The 19486-nt window shown below is 45.0% G+C and overlaps 1 protein-coding gene across 1 annotated transcript in view; it reads right to left on the bottom strand.

The window, feature by feature from the left end:
* POLL (DNA polymerase lambda) overlaps nt 1–19486 on the bottom strand; it is an 85863-nt gene that overhangs the window by 53790 nt on the left and 12587 nt on the right. The window contains exon 3 of the mRNA XM_029610221.1: nt 3614–3911. Within this exon, the coding sequence (XP_029466081.1) occupies nt 3614–3911 (298 nt within the window). The remainder of the gene's footprint in view (nt 1–3613; nt 3912–19486) is intronic.

Raw genomic sequence — 19486 nt, 5'->3', positions numbered from 1 at the left:
CCTGGTTGAGGTTCATCGAGTGGGGACGGACCAAAGTATCTCCTATACCTGCTGGCTTAGTAGGAATAGGTTGTGATGGCAAAGCACCGATGAGGTCGTTGAGTTTTTCCATGAGCGGCTGAAAAATCGAAGCATCTGGTTGTATTGGAGTCCCCGGTATGGGTACTGGCATCGGGAATGGTGATGGCATTGGCATCGGTGCTGGTCCCAGCATCGGTGCTGGTCCTGTCTTTGGGGATGGCCCCGGCATCAGTGATGGTACCAGCATAGGTGTGGGCACCGGCATCGACAATGGTGTTGGCTTCGACGAGGGTATTGGCATCAGAGGAGTCATTGGTGCCAATGGTTGGAATTCCTGAAGCGCTTCTCGAACTGCCTGGCGGATGAATCTGCACAGTTCCTCCCTATAGCTGATGCAGGCAGAGCAGCTATAAGTGGTGGCAGTGAAGGCGTCATCGGCTCTACCACAGGGCCCTGGGGTGGCTCGATGTCCGGCACCTCTAGAGGTGGGGAACGCCTTGGTGTAGAAGGCCTCAGTGATTCTTGTAGACGAGGTCTCTTAGCTCCAGGCTGCTCCAGTGATAACAGGGCCTCCGGAATTGAGGATTGTCGATGCCGATGTTTTATATGGTGTTCAGTGGTTTTTTTCAAGCCCGGACATTGATTTCGTCGATGCCGCAGATGGAGTCAGTGACGACCGGTCTCCCAAAACCTCCAGTCGACGTTTTTTAATAACCAGATTTTTTGACGCTCCGGCCAGAGACGAATGGGTGGACGTCGACGTAGAAGGCAATAGCTGGATGTGGAAAAGGTGTTCCATCTTCTCCTGATGTGCCTTTCGACCTTTAGCGGTCATTTCCGCACATTTTGGGCATGACAAAACGTCATGGGATTGTCCCAAACATAGGACACACTCAAGGTGTGGATCAGTAATCGACATAGTTCGATTACATTTAGGACATTTTTTAAAACCTGTGGCCATGATAACCGGGACAGCTGTCGATGGCTATCTGACCAAAGGTTTTGTGAACTCGAATCGAGTCGGAAACAAAAAATGTACTCACCGGCCGGTGGTTAAGAGAGACCCCGATGTGGGGAATGAGAAAAGAGGGATTTTAAATTTGTTTTTAGACAAAAGTTGTGTAAAGAAGTTCACACAGGGCTCCTGCTCCGTGATGCTAAGTGCAGTGCGGAAAAACGAAGACTGAAGGGAGACCCCTGTGGCTCGAGGGATCATGGCATGCTGGGTATGCTCAGTGGGCTCAGTATGCCAGTCAAAAGTTTCTAGAAACTTTGACAGAAAGTTTTCCGTGATAGGGCTCCATCAGTGACGTCACCCATATGTGAGGACTAGCATCCTGCTTGTCCTGGGATAATATCTAGTAACTTCATTGCATGTCCCCTAGTCTTTGTACTTTCTGAAAGAGTAAACAACCAATTTGCATTTACCCATTCCACACCACTCATTTTATAGACCTCTATCATATCTCGCCTTAGCTGTTTCTTCTCCAAGCTGAAAAGCACTAATATCCTTAGCTTTTCCTCAAAGGGGAATAGTTTCATCCACTTTTATCATTTTGGATGCTCTTCTCTGTACCTTTTCTAATTCTGCTATATCTTTTTTGAGATGCAGTGATCAGAATTTAACACACAATACTCAAGGTATGGTCGCACTATAGTGTGATACAGAGGCATTATGATATTCTCTGTTTTATTCACCATTCATTTTCTAATAATTCCTAGCTATTTATTTGCTTTCTTGGCTGCCGCCACAAGGTGAGCAGAGAATTTCATTCTATTTTCCATGACAATGCCTAGTTCCTTGTCCTGAGTAGCGACTCCCAATGTGTACCTATAATTTGAGTTGCTCTTTCCTATGTGTATCACTTTAAATTTGTCCACATTAAATGTGATCTGCCTTTTGGATGCCCAGTCTCGCAAAGTACTCTTGTAATTTCTCACAATCCTCTTGTGATTTAACAAGTTTGAATAATTTTGTATCATCAGCAAATTTACCAACTCAGTCATTGTTCCTATCTCTAGGTCATTTATAAATATATTAAAAAACAGCGGTCTCATTACTGATTCCTGGGGCATTTTACCATTCACTTTTCTCCATTAAGAAACTTGATCATTTAGTTCTACTTTCTGCTTCCTATCTTTTAACCAGTTCTCAATCCTCAAAAGAACATTGCCTCCTATCCCATGACTTTTTAATTTCCTCAAGTGTCTCTCATGAAGAACTTTGTCACATTCTTTCTGAAAATCCAAATATACTATATTAACTGGCTCGCCTTTATCCATATGTTTACTCACACTTAAAAAAAAGTATGTAGCAGACAAGACTTCCCTCAGCTAAATCCATGCTGGCTTTGTCCTATTAAACTATCTATATGTTCAGTAATTTTGTTCTTTATAATAGTTTCAATCATTTTTCCCAGCACTAATATCAGACTTACTGGCCTGTATTTCCTGGATCATCCCTGGAATTGTTTTTGCAAATTGGCGTTACACTGGCCAACATCCAGTAGCCGATTTTAATGACAGTTTATAGATTACTAATAACAAGTCTGCAATATTTTTTTTCAGTTCTTTCAGCACTCTGGGATGTATACCAACTGGTCCAGGTGATCTGCAACTCTTTATTTTGTCAAATTGCCCTATTACATTTTTTTTATTTATTTAGATTTATATTCTGCTTTTCACACTTTTTTCAGCGCTTCAAAGTGGATTACTGTAGTTATTTCCCTATCCCCAGAGGTTACATCTTCAAGATTCATGCTAACATTCTTACATTCTAGTAATTCTTAGAAGTATATGACTTAATTTGTCATTAAAAGAAGTCTTGCTCTCTTTTAAAATAATTATTAAGGGTCCAAATTTGTGTCTTCAGCATTTATTCTTTCAAAAAGCTTGACTCTCAAATATACTGCTTCTATTAGAAGGTGATCTACCCACCATGTCAGAGTTCTAAAGATAGTAGAAGAACTGAATAAGGAACAGAGGTCGAAGAAAAATCCCCTACTCCACACTCACAACCATCTCCCTTGAATCTGGAGACATTTCCATATATACGGTAGTTTTGAAATGAAATTAAGAAAGATTCTGAAACCGCAAATTCAAGCTCCAGTTCATTTCTGAAACAATGCTTTAAAATGTCTTACCACAGAAAGCAGCATAGTGTAAAGATATATGGAGCACTGCATTTGTCCCACCTTCAGCATGCTAGTAACACTCCAAATAAATGTACATGGACTTGAGCTCAATGGTGTTAGAGCCCCATTAATAAAAAGACTGACAGATTTGATCTGTCAGAATTATTCAATCTAAAGAGATTTAGTAGAGCCCACATATTTGTGTCATGGGCTGAATGCATACAACAAAGATGGGGAAGAAAGTCCATGGCACAAACTTGTGAACCCTTTAAATTGACAGATTTGACCTCTCAGAATTATTCGTCTTCCTCACTAATACAGAATGGGAGACTTAGGATATTGGGCTCAAGGTCAATTTAAGAAAAATCAATTCTGTTCGTCATGAAGTCTACGTAGGAATACTCTTTAGTCTGTAAGACTGAGTTTAAAAAGTCTCTAATAGGTTAATAAGTTTGTACCTGTCTGGGATGAAGATACTGTATCCAGTAGTGTTCACCAGCTTTCTTTCTCTGATACACAAGCTCAACCAGGAGGATTTCACAAGTTGCACCCCTGGTGGAAGTTTGTCTAACTTCAGTATTCGGAAGGCTCTATCACAGTCCATCCCATCATCCAATATGATGTGTGTAATTTCTGAAGAGTGTGGGCTGCAGATCTGACCCCCATTCCGAATTATCTGTTTCTGAAAAATTTCTGTCCTTGCTCGGCCAATGCCAGCCTGAATAATATGTGCAGTGACTGGCTTCAGCCATTCTTCTGAAAGAATAAACAAGTGCACTGTTTCAGTAAGATGGGAATATGGTTATGATCAAGCCTATAGTTTCTTGCTGTAGTAAGAATAGATCCTGAGGCTTTAACTTGCCAACAGAGTAGATTCTTGAAAATATGAAGGTTGCCCTTTCTAAAATTATTCTTTCCTCTGATGGTCTTATTCTTTAGTCTGCTTTGTCATATTTTTTCAAGAAATTAATATTTAAACTCAGAATTTAAAAAAATATATGTGGACAATTATTGTCAAGTTCTGGTTAATTTTTTTGAAATCTACTACTCTCATTCCAGGCTGTACTTCTGCTTTACCCAGATCAGTGTGATGTCTACAAAAGTACTCAGAAAGATAAAGAACAGCGAGCTCAACTTACTTAAGATTCCTAACCGTGGAAATGGTTGAGTAGGAGGAGTTTAAAAAAACCCCAAAAACCTTTAAATGTGATATTGCCTCAGGAATTAATTAAAATTGGTAACAAGAGCGATTTTAATTATTCTGCTTGTTTTAACTGCCAATTTAATTATCTAAACTGTTATTTCTTGTCCTGCTGCTTTAACTCCCTCACAAAATTAGTTTCAAACCATTTTTAAATTTACTCCATAACAGTGGAAGGTAACTGATGAAGAAATTTAGTCTTACTTGTTAGTTTCCTTTCCTTGAACCTGATAGACTAGTCCAGACATATGGGTTTATTCTGTCCTACCAGCAGATGGATCCAACCACTGGTACTTAGGATGGGGCAGCCTAAGCAATTACCAGTATGTTTATGACATAGCAACTGTAGTAGTTAAAAATGCCCCTAAAAATTACAATTATACTTTAGATACTTAAAGAATAAGAGGGATCCTTCAAGACAAAGCCATCTCTTCATATTCCAGACAGACAGAGAGAAAGATAGATATAAAAAAAGATAGAAGGAGGAAGTAGATAGAAAACTTGGGTTTTTCAGCCATTCCCTGTGAGAACAACTCTAAAAACACAAGGCTTACCACAAAGGAAAGTAGTATACGCTTTAACTTCCCAGGAGGGTCCTGGATTGGTCTAGCAGGATTTAAGAAAAGGAAATTAAAGGATACGACTAAATGTCTCCTTTCTTATACCCTGCTAGATCAGTCTAGATGTGTGGAAAGTACCCAAGCATCTACTAACATGGGTGGGTAGAAGCCAGGGCTGCCCTAAGAATGTCTGCCCCAAAGGCTGTGCCTTCCTTAGATTGTACTTCCAGCCTGAAGTCTTTTGTAAAGGAATACCAGAAAGACCAAGTGGCTGCCTTACAAATATTCTCTGGAGAAAGAGCCACAGCCTCCGCCAAAGAGGAAGCCTGAACTCTTACAGAATGGAACATGAAGGGCCTCCAGAGCCTGCCAATCCTTCAGCAAATAAGCTGAGGAAATCCTCTCCTTAATCCATTTGGATAAAGAATTCTTGGAATCTGCCTCACCTTTACAATGCCCTCCAAATAGGACAAACAACCTACTGGTCTTGCAAAACAGATCAGTGACTTTTAGATATCTAGAGGAGAATATGACAAACATCCAGAAATGGGAAATATGTATCTTTGCCACAGTATTCTCCCACCAAGAACACAGAGAGAAATCATCTGATTTAAGTGAAATGCCAAAATAACCTTTGGTAAGAAAGCTGGCACTAATTGGAAAGAGACAGATTCTGTGGAAAACACTAGGTAAGGGCTTCTTCAAGATGAATCCTGAAACTCTGAGATACATCTGGAACAAATGGCAACCATATTCTTCAGGAGGGCAAGATTAGGTGGCTCAAAGAAAGAACCCACTAGCTTTGTGAGAACCAAATTAAAGTCTTATTGGGGGAACCAGGATCCTAAAAGGGAGGGTGAATACATTTCACCTCCTCCCCCCCCCCCCCCCCCCCCCGAAGGAAGTGAGAGACATCTGAATGGGAAGCAAACGATACCCCTTGTATCCTACCTCTTTAACAGGAGATAACTGCTACCTGAACCTTCAGGGAATTGAGGGTTAACCCCTTCTCCAAGCCTCTCTGCAAGAAAGTTAAAATGGTGGAAATATCTGATCGTCAAAGTGACACCAACTAGTTCCTGTAGCAATTCTTGAATAAACACCAAACCAGAACATAAGCCCAATAAAGTGGAATTCTTATAAGCCTTCACTACTAAAGGGTATCTTTTCCTGCACAACCATGGCCTTTCAAGGGCTAAGATATAAGACAGAATGCAGCCAGATCCTCCATGAGGATCAGGCCTTGGTGTAATAATCCTCAAGCCCTGAGAAACCAGAAAGGATAACTGACTTGCAATCTTACCAAGTCAGTGTACCATGGTTTTCTCAGCCAATCCAGAGCCATGAGCATGAGCAGCGACAATGATCCTCTATCCATCTCAAGATCCTGCCTAATCAAGGCCAGGGAGGAAGCATATAAACAAGCTCATTCTTTGGCCACCGATCCTGCTGGAGCCCAACACCTTCTGGTGACTGAAAAACCTGACGGACTTGTGAGTTGCCATTAGATCCATGTAAGAAAATCCCCACCAATCCGCTTTCTTCTGAAAGGCTTCTCGGTTGAACTTCCACTCTACAGAATACAATGTACATCTGCTGAGAAAATTGACCTGGATGTTTTCCACTTTTGTAATGGGAGTCACTGAAATCTGCAGGAGATTTAGATTCTCCCATCGAACAGTAGACTCGCCTCCTTGGTTATCATGGCCTCTTGTCTATTTACATAAGCTACCACTGTGGCACTGTCTGAGAGCACTTGAACCGCCACCTCCTTCACTAAGCTAGAAAGTGCAACAGTGTTAACCTGATAGCCCTGGTTTCTAGTCTGTTGATGGCCCATTAGCTCCCCTCCTTTTTTTTATTTTGAAATTATTTATAAAGACCCCAATAAACAATTAGCACAAGGGACACTAATAAGCAAAATAAATACTACGAAATGCAGATAACAATAATAAGAAGAGACAGTAAGAAAAAAACCCCCACCACAAAATGACAGCCCTCCTCCTTTGACCAAAGTCCCTAAGCTACCTGATCCTCGCATTGGGCTCCCCAGCCTACCATGCTTACTACATCCAATGTGACCACAATCCATATGAGTGGTTCCAAGTTCATTCACTTCGAAAGGTTCAGGGGAACTATCCACTAAGATAGGCTTTCCCTTACGGTTACTGAAATGGGAAAATGAGCTTCATAGTCCAGCGATTGCAGAAACCAATGAGACATGGCCACATATGAGCCCTGGCCCACAGAACCAAATCTAAAGGTGGACAACATGGAATCCAGGTGCTGCAGATAATCCCAAGCTCTGGGGCTCCTTGCGAGAGAGCTATTTTTTCCCACATCAGGTCAACCCAACCAATTTTCATATTAAAGAAAGCTCCTAGATATTTCAAAGGCTAGAAACAATCAAATTGCTCTGTGCTAAGTTCACTACCTAGCCCAATTCTTCTAGGATCTGTACCACCCTGGTGGACACAGTCTGGCATTCCTGAAAGGACTGGGCTCTTATTAACTAATTGTCAAGGTATGGATGGACCACTGTTCTCTCTTCTTGCAAAAAGGCTGTAACTACCAACATCACTTTGGTAAAAAGTCCTTAGTGTTGTAGTGAAGCCGAAAGGAAATGTTCTGAACTAGAAATGCTTTCCTAGAATGCAAAAAACAGAGAAACCACTGATAATCTTTCCTGATGGGAATGTGAAAATCAGCCTCTGAAAGATCTAGAGAAGAAAGATACTTGCCCTGCCTTATTGCCACAATCATGGACCAAAGAGTTTCCATTCAAACATGGAGTATATGAAGACATTCATTGATTCCTTTCAGATACCACAAAGTAAATGAAGTACCAATCATGAGCCTGAGTGGCATCGGAGCCACAGCTTGCAGCTCTGATGCCTTTCAAGAGCAGTCTTTACCGCTAATCTTTTGGAGCATGAGATGCAAGAGAACATCATAATGGCATCAGAGATGGGAGTGGCAAATTCTAATGAGTAACCATTTTGTATTACATCTAAGACCCACTGTCTGAAGTAATGTGGGTCTACTCTTTATAATACCACTGAAGATATCTGCCTACTGCAATCACTAAAGAGGAGACCCATCAATGTTCACTTTGCAGACCGATTAGCGAGCAAAAAATAAAATAATAAAACGTTTTGGACCCAACTCCGCGGGGTGGCAGGTGGGTTTTGTGAGGACTACATCCTGCTGTCCTGGGATAACACCTGTTACAGGTTAGCAACTCTGCTTTATCCAAGGATAAGCAGGATGGTAATCCTCACATATGGGTGATTAGCAAGCTACAAGCTGACTCATATTTTAATTGAACCAACAGCACATAACTTGTGCAACAGGCACAACAACTGGTGTACTGTTGGGAAAAAATGAGGCAGCCTGAATCACAGCAGGTGGATATGGAAGTCGTTGGGACTATACTGGAAACAAGTTCTTTAAGACAGCTTGGCCAAAGGCTGAATCTTGGCGTCCTTCTTTGTCCAAGCAGTAATGGGCTGCAAATGTGTGACGAGAGCTCCATGTTGCAGCTTTGCAGATGTCAGCAATCGGCACTGAACGGTAGTGTGCTACTGAGGTTGCCATGGCTCTCACTGAGTGCGCCTTTACTCGCCCCTGAAGAGAAGGCCTGCCTTGTCATAGCAGAATGCAATACAGTCTGCTAGCCAATTGGAGAGAGTTTGCTTGCCCACTGCAACTCCTGGTTTGTTTTTATCAAAAGAAAACAAAGAGCTGGGTGGATTTCCTATGGACTGCAGTGCTGTCCAGGTAAAATGCAAGTGCATGTTTACTGTCCAAAGTGTGTAAAACCTTCTCATCTTGGTGAGCGTGAGGCCTTGGGAAAAATGTGGGCAAGACTATCGACTGATTCAAGTGGAAATCAGTAACCACCTTGGGAAGGAACTTAGGGTGAGTACAGAGGACCACTCGGTCATGTAGGAACCTGGTATAGGGTAAGTATGTAACAAGTGCTTGTAACTCACTAACCCTTCTAGCAGATGTAATGGCTACTAGGAAGAGTACTTTCCATGTAAGAAATTTAACATTGCAGGAGTCTATAGGTCCAAACGGAGATCGCATGAGCCTCGTTAAGTACTAAATTTAGATCCCATTCAGTGACTGGTGGCCGTAAACGGGACTTAAGTTGTAATAGACCCCTCATAAACCTACTCACAAGGGATTGTGCTGTTACTGGGGCATCCCCTACTCCCTTGTGGTACGTTGAGATGGCACTCAGGTGTATCCTCACCAAGGAGGTCTGGAGACCAGAGTTAAAGGTGCCAGAGATAGTCTAATAAAGATGGAGTGGGGCAAGAAAAAGGGTCTATACCTTTGTACGTGCACCATATGGTGAATCTATTCCACTTAGAACTATAGCATTTTCATGTGGAAGGCTTTCGTGAAGCTACTAGCACTTGAGAGACATCAGTTGAAAGGTTGAGCGGCTGGAGGATTAAGCTTTCAACATCCAAGCTGTGAGGGATAGGGTCTGAAGGTTTGGATGGCGTAACATGCCTTGGTTCTGAGTTATGAGTGTGGGCGTTGTGCCCAGGCGAATTGGTTCTTTGATTGAGAGGTCGAGAAGTATGGGAAACCATACTTGTTGAGGCCAATATGGGGCTATGAGTATCTTTGACCCTTTGTCCTGTTATAGTTTCATGAGAGTATCGGGGGATACGCGTATAGGAGGCCTGAGTTCTAGAGGCGGGCAAAGGCATCCATGGCTAACTTGTTTCTCTGCCTGTGCAGGGTGCAGGAATCTGTCCACTTTGTGATTCAGTTTGGATGCAAAGAGGTCTATTGTTGGTTGACCCCATTGTTGAAAGATTCTGGTCGTTACTGCCGGATCCAGGGTCCACTTGTAGGGATGGAACTGACGGATGAGGCAATCTGCAACTACGTTGTGTATGCCTGCCAGATAAGTGGCCCGGAGGAACATGGAATGTGTTAGGGCCCTGTCCCAGATCTGTGCGGCTTCTTGGCAGAGGAGATAAGAGCCCGTGCCTCCTTGTTTGTTCAGGTACCACATGGCAACTGTGTTGTCTGTTTGTATTAGAACAGTCTTGTGTGAAAGGCAGTCCTTGAATGCATAGAGAGCATAATGTATAGCTCGAAGCTCTAGGAAGTTGATCTGAAATATTGCTTCGAGCTGTGTCCAAGTACCTTGAGTTTGAAGATTGTTCACATGAGCTCCCCAACCTAAGGTGGATGCATCTGTGGTTAAAGTTACTTGCGGAACTGGTTGCTGGAAGGATAGACCTGTTAGCAAGTTGTTCGTCTACCAGTGAAGAGATAAACGTAACTGGTGGGTTATATGCATTGGAGATGACAGTGGTTGAATGGCTTGGAGCCACTGAGATTTCAAAGTCCATTGTGTTATTCTCATAGCTAACCTGGCCATAGGAGTGACGTGGACCGTTGAAGCAATGTGGCCCAGCAGCATCAATAATTGATGGGCTGAGGCTGTTTTTTTGTGCGCAGAGATATAGCGAGTCTGGAGAATGTGCCTGCACAGTCGATGGGCAGGAAGGCCTTTGCGACGGTGGTATGCAACTCTGCTCCGATGAAATGAGGAGACGAGATGGAATCAGGTGGGATTTTTGGTAGTTGATGAGAAATCCCAATGAGTGAAGCAGATTGACAGTGAGACTGAGAGCGTCGAGAGCTCCTTGCTTGGATTGGCTCTTGATGAGTCAGTTGTCCAGGTAAGGAAAGATGTGTGCTTCTTGCGTAGATGGGCCGCAGCCACTGCTAGGCACTTTGCAAATACATGGGGTGCCGAGGTAAGTCTGAAAGGCAGTACTCGGTACTGAAAGTGTTGATGTCCCATTAGGAAACGCAGGTATTTGCGGTGAGGTGGAAAGATTGGAATGTGAGCATAGTGTCTTGAAGATCCAGAGAACAAAGCCAATCTCCTGTTTGTAGAAGGGGAAGCAGGGTGCCTAAGGACACCATTCTGAATTTTTCTTTTTGTAGAAATTTGTTGAGATTGCAGAGGTCTAAGATGGGGCGGTTGCCTCCTGTTTTCTTTGGCATGAGGAAATAGAAACATAGAAATGACGGCAGAAGAAGACCAAACGGCCCATCCAGTCTGCCCAGCAAGCTTCACACATTTTTTTCTCATACTTATCTGTTTCTCTTAGCTCTTTGGTTCTATTTCCCTTCCACCCCCGCCATTAATGTAGAGAGCAGTGATGGAGCTGCATCCAAGTGAAATATCAAGCTTGATTAGTTAGGGGTAGTAGGGGTAGTAACCGCCGCAATAAGCAAGCTACACCCATGCTTATTTGTTTTACCCAGACTATGTTATTCAGCCCTTATTGGTTGTTTTTCTTCTCCCCTGCCGTTGAAGCAGAGAGCTATGCTGGATATGCGTGAAGTATCAGTTTTTCTTCTCCCCTGCCGTTGAAGCAGAGAGCTATGCTGGATATGCATTGAAAGTGAAGTATCAGGCTTATTTGGTTTGGGGTAGTAACCGCCGTAACAAGCCAGCTACTCCCCGCTTTGTGAGTGCAAATCCTTTTTTCCACATTTCCTCTTGCTGTTGAAGCTTAGAGCGATGTTGGAGTCACAGTAACCCTGTGTATGTTTAATAGCAGGAAATAGCAGGAGTAGAATCCTCTGCCCTATTGAGGTTGGGAACAGGTTCCACGGCCCTGGCGCCCAGAAGGGTGGACAATTCTGACTCTAGAACGGTTGTGTGATCTTTGTATATCCACAGTGGGTTGGGTGGTGAATCCCGGGGTACCGTGAGAATGTTTAGACTGTAACCCTGGGTTATAATAGAAATAACCCATTGGTCTGTGGTGATGTTGATCCAATTGGTTGTAAAGTGATGAACTTGACCTCCCACTGGTAAATTTAGATTTGGATTTGTGGAGGGGCTGCTGTTCTCTGGAATTCCTTCAAAATCCAGATGCTTGGCCTATTTGTGAAGGAGGCTGAAGTCTGGATGGTTTAGGCTGCCGAGGATGTCCCCTCTGAGGTGGCCTAGTTGTTCTGCCATGAGGATCAGGAAGGTAATACCTGCGTGGGTGATAAAATGGTTTTTTAGTGTCTTTTCTAGATGAGCCTTTGGCAGAAGAAGAGACCTCTGTAGTGATCATCGATAACTGACGCAGGGTTTCATTGTGGTCTTTCAATTGAGCTACTGCATATCACTAAATAAATTTTTGCTGGTGCAAGGTAAGTCAGCCAGTTTGTCCTGGACTTCAGGTCTGAGGTCTGAGGCTTTTAACCATGCCCATCTCCTGGCACTGATTCCCGTTGCCGACATACAAGAGGCTGTTTTGAAGGAATCGTAAGCCGCACGGATTTCGTGCTTTCCAGCTTCAAGGCCCTTATGTACAATGGCATTGAAAGTGTCCTGGTGTTGTTGAGGAAGAGTTTCTACTACTTCCTGAACCTGTTTCCAAAGGTTCCTTTGGTACTGCGTCATGTAGAGTTGGTATGAGGCAATTCTTGACAATAGCATTGAGCCCTGAAACATTTTACATCCTAAAATGTCCAGAAACTTTTGATCCTTGCCAGGAGGTGTTGATAAATGTGGACAAAGTCTCCTTGATTTCTTTTGTGCTGACTCCACAACTACCGACTGATGTGGCAGTTGTGATTTCTGGAAACCAGGTATGTACTGAACTAGGTAAGTAGCATCTGTTCTTCTGTTCACTGGAGGAACAGTGCAGGGATGTTCCTAAAGTCGATGCTCTAGGTCTACCAGTACTTCATGTACTGGAAAGCTACGACTTCCTTTGGTGCATCAACAAACTGAAGTACCTCCAATGTCTTGTGCCTTGTATCCTCCTCTGTAATTAGATCGAAAGGGATTGTTTCTGAAATTTCCCTTACGAAATTTGCAATGGAGAGGTCTTCAGGTAGTGTCTTCCTCCTTTAATCTGTAGGAGAGGGTTCTGACAAAATATCTTCTGTAGAAGAGTCAGTGTCCACATCCTCCCAGGTATCTGAGAAGGTCTATGGTTGAGGTCCTGGACAAGGAAGGAAGGTGTTGTAGGACGTAAAGGCACCGATGGATCCTTTGATGGCTTCGATGGATGTTTCAGTGGCATCGATGGTAATTGTTGTGGCACTGATGGCATCAAGGGAAATCGTCGGCGTCTCGGTCCCGACAGCCCTGATGATCCAGGCATCAGTGACAGTGGGCTGGAGTCGGTGCCTTCTTCATCCGACAACCCAAGAATAGGAATTGGGTCCTTCAGAGGCTGCACAGGTTGCTTCGGCATTGGTGGACCAGGTTGTGTCGGTAGGGCACCGATCAGTGTATCCAGCCTGGTAAGCAACGGTGTGAACATCGATGGCTCCAGTGGCGGTGCTGGTATGGGGGCCGGCACCGGTGGTTGTAGTTCACGGAGGGTATCGATGACTGCCTGGCGGATAAAACCATCCAGTTCCTCCCTGAGAGCTGATGAGGACAGAGCAGCTACAGGGGGGTGGCAGACTAGGCTGAACTGGCTCATCCACAGGTCCCTGTGGGGGCACAGTACCCGGCACCGATATCGGTGGGGATCGCCTTGGATGTTCCGGTATAGTGGGCATACTCGGCTCCTCTAACATGTCCTCTTCACGAGCGGTTCGATGGCCATCGAAGCTGCTGTGGTGTCAGTGCCAGCACCAGGCATGGATTCCTGTCGGTGCCGGTGTTTTGGCCTGGTCTTTCCCCAGGGACCAAGGTAGATTTTGTCAATGACTTTGATGGAGTCAGTGACGGGCGGTCACCACTGCCTTCATGTTCCCGCGGGTTTTTATGATCACTTTTTTCGATACCCCTGCTGGTGACGATTATGTAGACGTCAATGGAATCAACTGAAGTTTAAACAGGGTTTCCATCTTTTCTAGGCGAGCCCGCCTACCTTTCGGTGTCATTTTAGCACATTTAGGACAAGTAGAAACATTGTGTGCAGAGCCAAGGCATAGGATACAAATGTCATGTGGGTCAGTTATTTACATAGTGCGAGGGCACTCCGGGCATTTTCTAAAACCTGTTGCCATAATAGCAAAGACTGAGGACCAAAAACCGTCGACGGCCTGTGGACACCGAGGAACGGTGAGAGCAGTATCGACTGCAAAAATGATTATTTTACTCACCGAATCAAAGAAAAATATATATAGATGGGAGACTCCTATGAGGGGATATTTTTCTGAGGAATTTTTAAATATTTTTTCCGTGAGGATTCACACAGAGCTCCTAACTGCGAGGCAAACTGCAGCACGGAAAAAAAGAGACTGAAGGGAGACTCCTGTGGCTTGAGGGATCATGGCATGCTCAGTAGGCTCAGTGTGCCAGTCAAAATTTTCTAGAAACTTTGACAGAAGGTTTTCCGTGATAGGGCTCCGTCCAGTGACATCACCCATATGTGTGGTCTACCAGCCTGCTTGACCTGGGATAAGCAGATGACAGAGGAGTCCTTCCCTTCAGACAACTCCCCCTCTTCCAAGGGTCCTAAAAGGCTGTCCACTTCTAGCTCTTCCTCTCCCCCTCCAATGAATTCCAACACCTCCTTCACCAATCTGGAGCATTTAGTTGCTGAAACCCCTTGAGAGAAGGTGCCTGGGCCATATGCCTCACCCACGGCACCTAGGCTTCCACCACCACCTGGCCTTTGTATATCAAAGAAGGCCTTGTGTAAAACTTAAAAAGAAAAGGCATTGTAGTAATGTTATCAAGTCAAATTTCAATCTTGATCCTGTATATAGCTCTCTTCGCTTCGCGAACTGGCAGCGTATCTCGCTCAAAATTGTGTAGAAATAAGGCAAAAATAAACCGGTGTCTATAATATTTTGCAACCTCTCAACCGCAATAAGACAGGTCCTTGTATTGCAATACGATTGAAATTTGACTTGATAACATTACTACAAAAGTATATACTTATGTAGTTTCTTTTGCCATCAGAAGTCATCCCCTGATGCAGCCTTAATTGGCGAAACTCGGCCAGAGTCGGGCTCTATATTACAATAAATTAATAAATCCACGGCATAAGGTTGTCTCTTTGTTTTTTTTGCCTTGGCTACGTGGGACCACCTTCCAATTTGTTTTATTAAACTTAAAAAGAAATGCAGGAGAAAAAGTCCCTTGAGAGGAGAGTACAGTACCCAGATGGGATGGCTTTTGGAATAGAAGAGAGGCTAGGAGAGATTTAGAAACGTTGGCCCTCGTGGAGCGAGTACCGGTTCCTATCTGTTAATCTGCAATAATAATCCATAAGATATAGGTATGCGATATCTTCTGAGGAAGAAGAGAGTATGAGAAAGGAATTAGGAACATAGGCCCTCGTGGAGTGAGTACCGATTCCTATCTGCAATCTGTATGGTAACTCACAATCTTCGTGCCTGCGATATCGTCTTAGATTGAAGGGAGCCTTAGCGATTAGGAACAGTGGCTCTCGTGGAGCGAGTACCGGTTTCTATCTGTAATAGGACTCACTGTGTTCACGTCTGCGATCGCCTCCAGGCAGTAGGAGTCTTCTGAGTCTTCGGGAACGCAGGCCCTCGAGGAGCGAGTACCGAATCCCGTCTAACAATCTGAAATCAAGAATAAAGAGCAGAGCAGTGGAGAAGCGGAGCAGTGGAGAAGAATTCCCCTTGCTGACTCGGAGCATAGTTGCAAGTAGCGTGGACTGCCGAAGCAAGTACCGTTGGAGTTCCTTGCTAACTCGTTTGTAGTTAGCAAACAAAGACCTTTTAAATTGAAAACGGATGACGTCAGTACGGGAGGACGCCCTCGAGGTTCGCGCTCTTGCTGGTACAAAGTCTGGAGCGCGCGCCCTTACATCATCAGGAACATGGTGGATCCACAGCGTCAAGCCAGCCAGGGGATACCGGGACCAAGAGGCGGAGAGAAGCTGCGGCTGCATCTGTCCATCTGAGCCGAAGGAAGTCGCCACAAAGGTAGAGAGGGTGGAGCGAGGGCGAGAATAGGCATGAACGCAACAATAGGCAGATATAACGAAGAAAGAGAGAGAGATGGGAGGAACCCCAGAAATGAGACACTTGCTCAGAAGATCCTGCTGAGCTAGTTCACTACACCTTGGACTCAACCATAACCCACAGGGATCCTGGAAGCTGGCTAGGTCTTGTTCAACCTCGTGAAAAAACCCTGGGAGCCTGTCCTAGAGCTTGCTCGACTAGAGAAATTGTTGCTAGAACTGTTGCTCTAGTAGTAGGGACTTGCTCACCCAGGGAAACAGAAAGACTGTTGGCCTAGGGGCTGAACTGCAAGGTAAGGCTGTAGACCAAAACCGGGATGCTGGGGATCTTTCTGCACCAGTCCATTAAGTGCTACCCTCTGCTGAAGACAGAGAATACGGGCAAATGCCTGGGCTGCACCATCCTAAGTACCAGTGATAATGTCCTCCATCTCTATCTGCTGGTAGGGCAGAATAAAATTACGTATCTGGACTAGTCTAGCAGAATGATAAGGAATGGAGAAATTACCTGATAATTTCATTTTCCTTAGTGTAGACAGATGGACTCAGGACCAATGGGTATAGTGTACTCCTGATAGCAGTTGGGAGACGGAGTCAGACTTCAATATGACGTCAGCCTACATATACCCGTGCAGGAAGTGCAGCTCTTCAGTATTCTCCTCAAAAAGCAATTGTGGATATATGTGTGTTTTAATAACTTGATTAACTTGGACTGGTTGAACTGATTTCCAACTGGAAACCACCAGTGCACTCAACCGAAAAACGCCGACACCCAGCAATTATGGGTAGGGGTAAAGTCTGGCTTACCCATGCTTGTCTTGCTCTTGGGGATTGTCACCCGAGACTTCTGGATTTTGGGGCAGCCGTGGGCGGGATGCTGATTCCATCTGTCTACACTAAGGAAAACTAACTTATCAGGTAAATAATTTCTCCATTTTCTAGCGTGTAGCAGATGGACTCAGGACCAATGGGATGTACAAAAGCTACTCCCAAACCGGGTGGGAGGCTGCCTGTGGACAACTTAGTACTACCCTTGCAAATGCTGTGTCCTCCCGGGCCTGAACATCCAGGTGACAGAACCTAGAGAAGGTGTGAATGGAGGACCACGTCGCCACCTGACAGATCTCTGCGGGTGACAACATCCTGGTTTCTGCCCAGGACACTGCCTGGGCCCTTGTGGAATGGGCCTTGATTTGTAGAGGTGGAGGCTTCCCTGCCTCTATGTAGGCCGCCTTGATTACTTCTTTGATCCAGCGGGCAATGGTTGCTCACGAGGCCGCTTCTTCTTGCTTCTTCCCGCTGTGAAGGACGAATAAGTGGTCCATCTTTCATATGGATTCCGATCTTTCCAGGTATCGGACTAGGAGTCTGCCAACGTTAAGATAGCAAAGATGGGGTGAGTCTTCCAAGTCCTTATGCTCGTCTGACGATGGCAGCGAGATGGTTTGGTTTAGATGGAAATGAGAAACCACCTTTGGAAGGAAGGAGGGGATAGTGCGGAGCTGTATGGATCCCGGAGTGAATCTAAGGAATGGTTCCCTACAGGACAGTGCTTGAAGCTCGGAGATGCGACGGGCTGAACATATTTAGGAATGCAGTCTTCAAAGTCAGGAGACGTAGTGACAGACCGCGTGTAGGTCTGAAGGAAGCTCCCACTAGGAAGTTTAATACTAGATTGAGGTTCCATAGGGGCACCAGCCACTTTAGTGGTGGTAGGATTTGCTTGACCCCTCCCAGGAAGCGGGAACATCTGGATGGGATGATAGACTGATGCCGTCTACTTTGGCTCTGAAGCAGGCCAGCACGGCCACCTGAACCTTGATGGAGTTGAGAGACAACCCCTTCTTCAAGCCGTCCTGCAGAAATTCCAGGACCATGGGGATTTTGACTGTTCGCGGAAGGATGTTGCGGTCCTCACACCGGGCTTCGAATACTCTCCATATTCGTATGTAAGTTAGAGACGTGGAAAACTTGTGTGCTCAGAGCAAGGTGTCAGTCTCTGCCCCAGAGTATCCGCTCTTCTTCAGGCGAGCCCTCTCAATGGCCAGACCATAAGACAGAATCGAATTGGGTCTTCGTGGAGGATCAGTCATAAGAACATAAGAAATTGCCATGCTGGGTTAGACCAAGGGTCCATCAAGCCCAGCATCCTGTTTCCAACAGAGGCCAAAACCAGGCCACAAGAACCTGGCAATTACCCAAACACTAAGAAGATCCCATGCTACTGATGCAATTAATACCAGTGGCTATTCCCTAAGTAAAATTGATTAATAGCCATTAATGGACTTCTCCTCCAAGAACTTATCCAAACCTTTTTTGAACCCAGCTACACTAACTGCACTAACCACATCCTCTGGCAACAAATTCCAGAGCTTTATTGTGCGTTGAGTGAAAAAGAATTTTCTCCGATTAGTCTTAAATGTGCTACTTGCTAACATCATGGAATGCCCCCTAGTCCTTCTATTATTCGAAAGTGAAAATAACCGAGTCACATCTACTTGTTCAAGACCTCTCATGATCTTAAAGACCTCTATCATATCCCCCCTCAGCTGTCTCTTCTCCAAGCTGAACAGCCCTAACCTCTTCAGCCTTTCCTCATAGGGAAGCTGCTCCATCCCCTTTATCATTTTGGTTGCCCTTCTCTGTACCTTCTCCATCGCAACTATATCTTTTTTGAGATGCGGCGACCAGAATTGTACATAGTATTCAAGGTGTGGTCTCACCATGGAGCGATATAGAGGCATTATGACATTCTCTGTTCTATTAACCATTCCCTTCCTAATAATTCCTAACATTCTATTTGCTTTTTTGACTGCTGCAGCACACTGAGCCGACGATTTTAAAGGCTGTGGTCCTTGCTGGAGCAGATCCCTGTGTTGAGGTAGATTCGCATGTCTGCGTACCATGGCCTTCTTGGCCAGTCCGAGCCACTAGATGTATTAGCCCCCTATGGTGTTCTATCTTGTGGATGATCCCGCTCAGTAGTGGCCATGGGGGAAAAGCATACAGCAGGTCTTCCTGTGGCCAGGTCTGGACGATGGCGTCGATTCCCTAGGATTGTGGATCTCGTCTGCGGTTGAAGAACTTGGGAACTTGGGCGTTGGACCAGGTTGCCAGAAGATTCATGGCTGGGGTTCCCCAGCGGTTTACTATCAACTGGAAGGCTGTGGTCGACAGCGTCCATTCCCCTGGGTCTAGACTCTCTCTGCTGATGTAATCCGTAGTGACGTTGTCTTTTCCCATGATGTGGGCGGTTGAGATACCTTGTAGGTTTGCTTCCGCCCACGCCATTAGGGGTTCTATTTCCAGGGACACCTGTTGGCTTCTGGTTCCTCCTTGGCGGTTGATGTAGGCAACTGTCGTGGCGTTGTCTGACATGACTCTGACAGATTCGCCCCGGAGTCTGTGACTGAATCGTAGGCAGGCTAGTCTGACTGCTCGGGCTTCCGGTTAATTTATGTTCCATCCCGACTCTTCCTTGTCCCATTGCCCCTGGGCCGTCAGTTCCTGGCAGTGGGTTCCCCACCCTCGCAGACTCGCATCCGTGGTAAGACCCAGATTGGTGGGGATAGTCTTCTTGTAGCCACCACTGGAGCTGGGTCCGTACCTCTGCCGGTA

The sequence above is a fragment of the Rhinatrema bivittatum genome, chromosome 7 (assembly GCF_901001135.1).
Source record: "Rhinatrema bivittatum chromosome 7, aRhiBiv1.1, whole genome shotgun sequence".
In the NCBI taxonomy this organism is placed as follows: Eukaryota; Metazoa; Chordata; class Amphibia; order Gymnophiona; family Rhinatrematidae; genus Rhinatrema; species Rhinatrema bivittatum.
The sequence above is the reverse complement of the archived record's forward strand: the minus strand, read 5'-3'. Positions and strand labels throughout refer to the sequence as shown.